Source organism: Setaria italica, chromosome III (assembly GCF_000263155.2).
Source record: "Setaria italica strain Yugu1 chromosome III, Setaria_italica_v2.0, whole genome shotgun sequence".
NCBI classification, from domain to species: Eukaryota; Viridiplantae; Streptophyta; class Magnoliopsida; order Poales; family Poaceae; genus Setaria; species Setaria italica.
The window spans coordinates 17,790,927-17,794,698 of NC_028452.1; the positions used below are offsets into that span (position 1 = coordinate 17,790,927).

General features: G+C 47.4%; 1 protein-coding gene across 1 annotated transcript; it reads right to left on the minus strand.

The window, feature by feature from the left end:
- Positions 1 to 1,587: 1,587 nt before the first annotated feature.
- Positions 1,588 to 3,135, minus strand: LOC101761721 (probable ribose-5-phosphate isomerase 1). Its single transcript, XM_004961820.4, has one exon. It carries the CDS (start codon positions 2,705 to 2,707, stop codon positions 1,862 to 1,864), a length of 846 nt encoding a protein of 281 aa, XP_004961877.1. The 5' UTR covers positions 2,708 to 3,135; the 3' UTR covers positions 1,588 to 1,861.
- Between the last annotated feature and the right edge of the window lie 637 nt (positions 3,136 to 3,772).

The window sequence follows — 3,772 nt, forward strand, 5'->3', positions numbered from 1 at the left end:
CAACAGCATCCGCATCATCACAGACTAATGGGGGCTGCCCAAAAGATACTGCAAATGTTGCACGGGAAGTGGTAAAGACGATTCTTTTTTAGGGAAGTACAGCAGGAGAGACCCCTGATGTAATATGGTACAGAAGATTCTCAGAAGTGACAAATGAACAATCACAATATACATCGGTAATATTAATTTCAACAGATCTGGGAATCGTACTAAAGAAGTTTGCTCATTGATTAATCCAAGAACAAGAGCTTGTGGTTTCTGGAGATATTGGAGAAGCAATTCATATGAATACTGCAATTGCAAATAAGGTAAAAAATTTAGTTGGTGAAGCTGAATTTTCTTTTCCACATAGAAACATCAAAGTTCCCAAGAAATCATGCAATGGCTATCATGAAAAACAGAAAAATAAAGAATAGTTGCATGCAGCAATACAAATCGTGATAGCTTCAGCTCAGAACTCTGAACTTGTTATTGCTTATAAAATCATAACATGGATCAGCTATAGCACCCAATATAATAATCATAGCATGAAACCTGTTAACTATCTTACTATCTCCAACAAATACAAACTGAAATAGCACTTACATTTTCATGAAATGTCCATAAGATAAAGGAACAGGAGGAAGAACAGAAACAAACCCTAAGGGCTAAGGTGCCCGTTCCCCCCTGTCTAAACACTTAACAGTATGTAGGTTGAACTTGAAAATCTAAGGTATATGATAAAGCATTATATGCAATTTATATGTGTTGATCAATATTTTATCTCCATGAATCTAAGTGAAAGAGCATGATGAGCTAACAAGCCTAATTGAAAAGGATATATTACAAGCAATGAGGAATTGGTGATGTAGTTACCTTGCATAATTTAATTTAAAATTTTATATTAAGGAGAGAGGATACCTTCCAGCTTCTGGATATCCTTTGAATGCATCACTTCATGATCTGCTCGAAACATTGGATAGCCATCTTGAATCTTGACCAATGTGCCAACTCGTTAGTATCATGTATAAGCAATTCAAATGCATTTTATATAAAAAAATCTATAGCAAAAAAACATTCCAGTTTACAAATATACAAATCAGTAACTGTTAGAGAGTAAGAACAGTTGATAGTTAATGTAATAATGTCATTGATGTGGGATCCTAAAGCCATTAATTCTGACGATGAAATCAGCTGAAGCAACAATACCATTACCAAAGTTATGCAAGTCCATCAAAGTATGACAAAAATTAAAAAAAAAGTTATAACGGATGAAACAATCAGGCAGAATATGCATAGCATGAACTGTGAGGTAAATATACATGCTTGAGAGTTGAGAAGGAGGAAAGGCCGCATCTATTGATCAAAGAACAAGTGGCAACAAGATCAATATCCAAAACCATCACAACTATATAGCAAATGTATGATTATCCTATATTGCAGCACCAGGCCAAGACTGGCCAATCCATGTCTCTGTATACAGCTATGCTCAACGAATGGGTGGATGGTTGAACATGAAGCATTGTTCCATGTTCACCTCATCACCAGATACACACAAAGGGACCACTGATATTCGCAGAATATAATAAGGTAAAAAAAACACAGATGTTGAGCAATGAAGAAATGTGACTAGTTATAATATCTCAAAGACATCTCAAACTTATTGGTTCCGTCACATTCATCTGGGTAATTCTATCGTATCATTACCCATGAAATTGGAGCAAGCAAGGTAACGACAGTACTAGTACGAGTGTACGACAACAGGAGAGCAACAAAACTTGAGAGCACACCGAGAGCTGCTTTGCTCTGCTTTTCTTTTTCTATTTCTTCGCTGGAATGACAGGATCTTGGCAGCTTATTAGCATCATGTCGCATCACTGGATTAATTCTTGTCCATGACAGTGACGGTGCCGTCCTTGTTGGCGACAATGACGGTGGTGGCCATGCCGAGGAACATGCCGTGCTCGACGACGCCGGTGATCCGGAGAAGTTGGTTGCTGATGTCGTGGAGGTCGCCGTGGATGCCGTCCTCGAAGAACATCTCAACGATGTAGTTACCGTTGTCTGTCACGAACGGCGTGTCCTCTTCAGCATCTTTCTTGACCATTCTGAGCCTGGCGTGGAAACCAGGCAATCCGTCGAACACCTTGCAGATGAGTCCCAGCGTGTGGGGCGCGCCGAAGGGGATGATTTCGACGGGCACCGCGCCCGTGCACCCAAGGCGGGGCACCAGCTTGGACTCGTCGACGATGACGACGAATCTCTCCCCAGCCCCCTCGATCATCTTCTCCCGGAGCAACGAGCCGCCGCGGCCCTTGACGAGGTTGAGGTCTGGGTCGACCTCGTCGGCGCCGTCGATGGAGAGGTGGATCATGGTGGGCCCGCGGTCGCCCCCGAGCGGGAGGAGCGGGATCCCGACGCGGGTTGCGTGGAGCTCCGTCTTGAGGGAGGTGGGCACGCCCGCCACGCCCGGGAGCGCGCCCGCGCGGAGGAGGTCGCCCAGGCGGTCGAGCGCGTGCGCCGCCGTGGAACCCGTGCCGAGGCCCAGCGCCATGCCGGGCTCCACGAACTCCACCGCGCGGTGCGCCGCCACGCGCTTCAAGTCCTCCTGCGTCAGCTTCGCGGACGGCAGCGGCGAGGCGGCGGCGGCGTCGCCCATGTGCGCCGCCACGCGCTTCAAGTCCTCCTGCGTCACGGACGGCGGCGGCGAGGTGGCGGCGCTGCCCATGGCGACGGGTGCGGGAGGGAGGAGGGTTTTCGGTGGCGTGGGGCCGGATTGGATTGGGGGAGGAACGGGAGGCGGCGGCGCGGTGGAGGGTTTTTGAGGAGGGGGGCGAGGAGATATTTATTTAGGTCGGAAAAGGGGGAATGGGAGGCGGGAAAGGAAGGGGAGGGAATCGGCCAGTCGCTAGTGGACGCGCCGCGCGATTGAAGCCTAGGGATGCGTGTAGGAACCAGTAGGATGATATGATATGGCCTGGACTATACAATACGTACAAATCGGTGGCTTTTGAAAATAACACAAATAGCAATAAAACTGTTCGAGGGTGGTCGCTAGACCTGAGCAAACTACGGGCTGAGCCGCGCTGGCAAAACACCCGGTTTCTTTCGTGCTTAAAATCTCTACTCAAGCCTGCCATTAACCAATCGGATCCATTTTGAGTTGGACCACCCATTAATTTTCAGTATAGATATAATTCATTTTATTGTTTGGGTCGACTTGATTTTTTAGGCTTAAAAAATCATCAATAGGCCGGAGTGTCGAGCCAGGTTTAGCATTACTACATAAAGTATTTACAATTTTATCCACTATTCTCCTCTTTATCGTACTTTCTCGAAAGCTACGGTAGAGAGCGGCGAAAAGAGGGGTGAACCCGATCCGAGGCCGATTCCGGCAGCTCCCCTCTTCTCCAGTGACCTCTGGCACCGGAGAAGAAGGGGAGTGGGGAATTGATCACCGGCTATGCATACTAGCTTAGATTTTCTAGATCTAGGCGTAGTTTAGGTCTTCCACACGAAGACAGCTTCGTGTGGGAACTTTTGGTCCTCGACGGCGGCAAAATCCCGGCGTACGGCAAGGAAGCACATGCTCCGGAGCAGCTTTGGCGACTTCAATAATGCTGCAGTTCGAATGTTAGTGGTCTATCTTCTTGCGATGGGATGGATCTTTTGTGCTCCCCCAAGGCTTCTTCTTCCGCATTGGTGCTTTCCTCACCGACGTTGGATTCTCTGCTGGGCTACTACTTCTTGCCGAAAGCGGTAGTGCCAGCTTCTCTTCCGGCTGGCCAGTTAT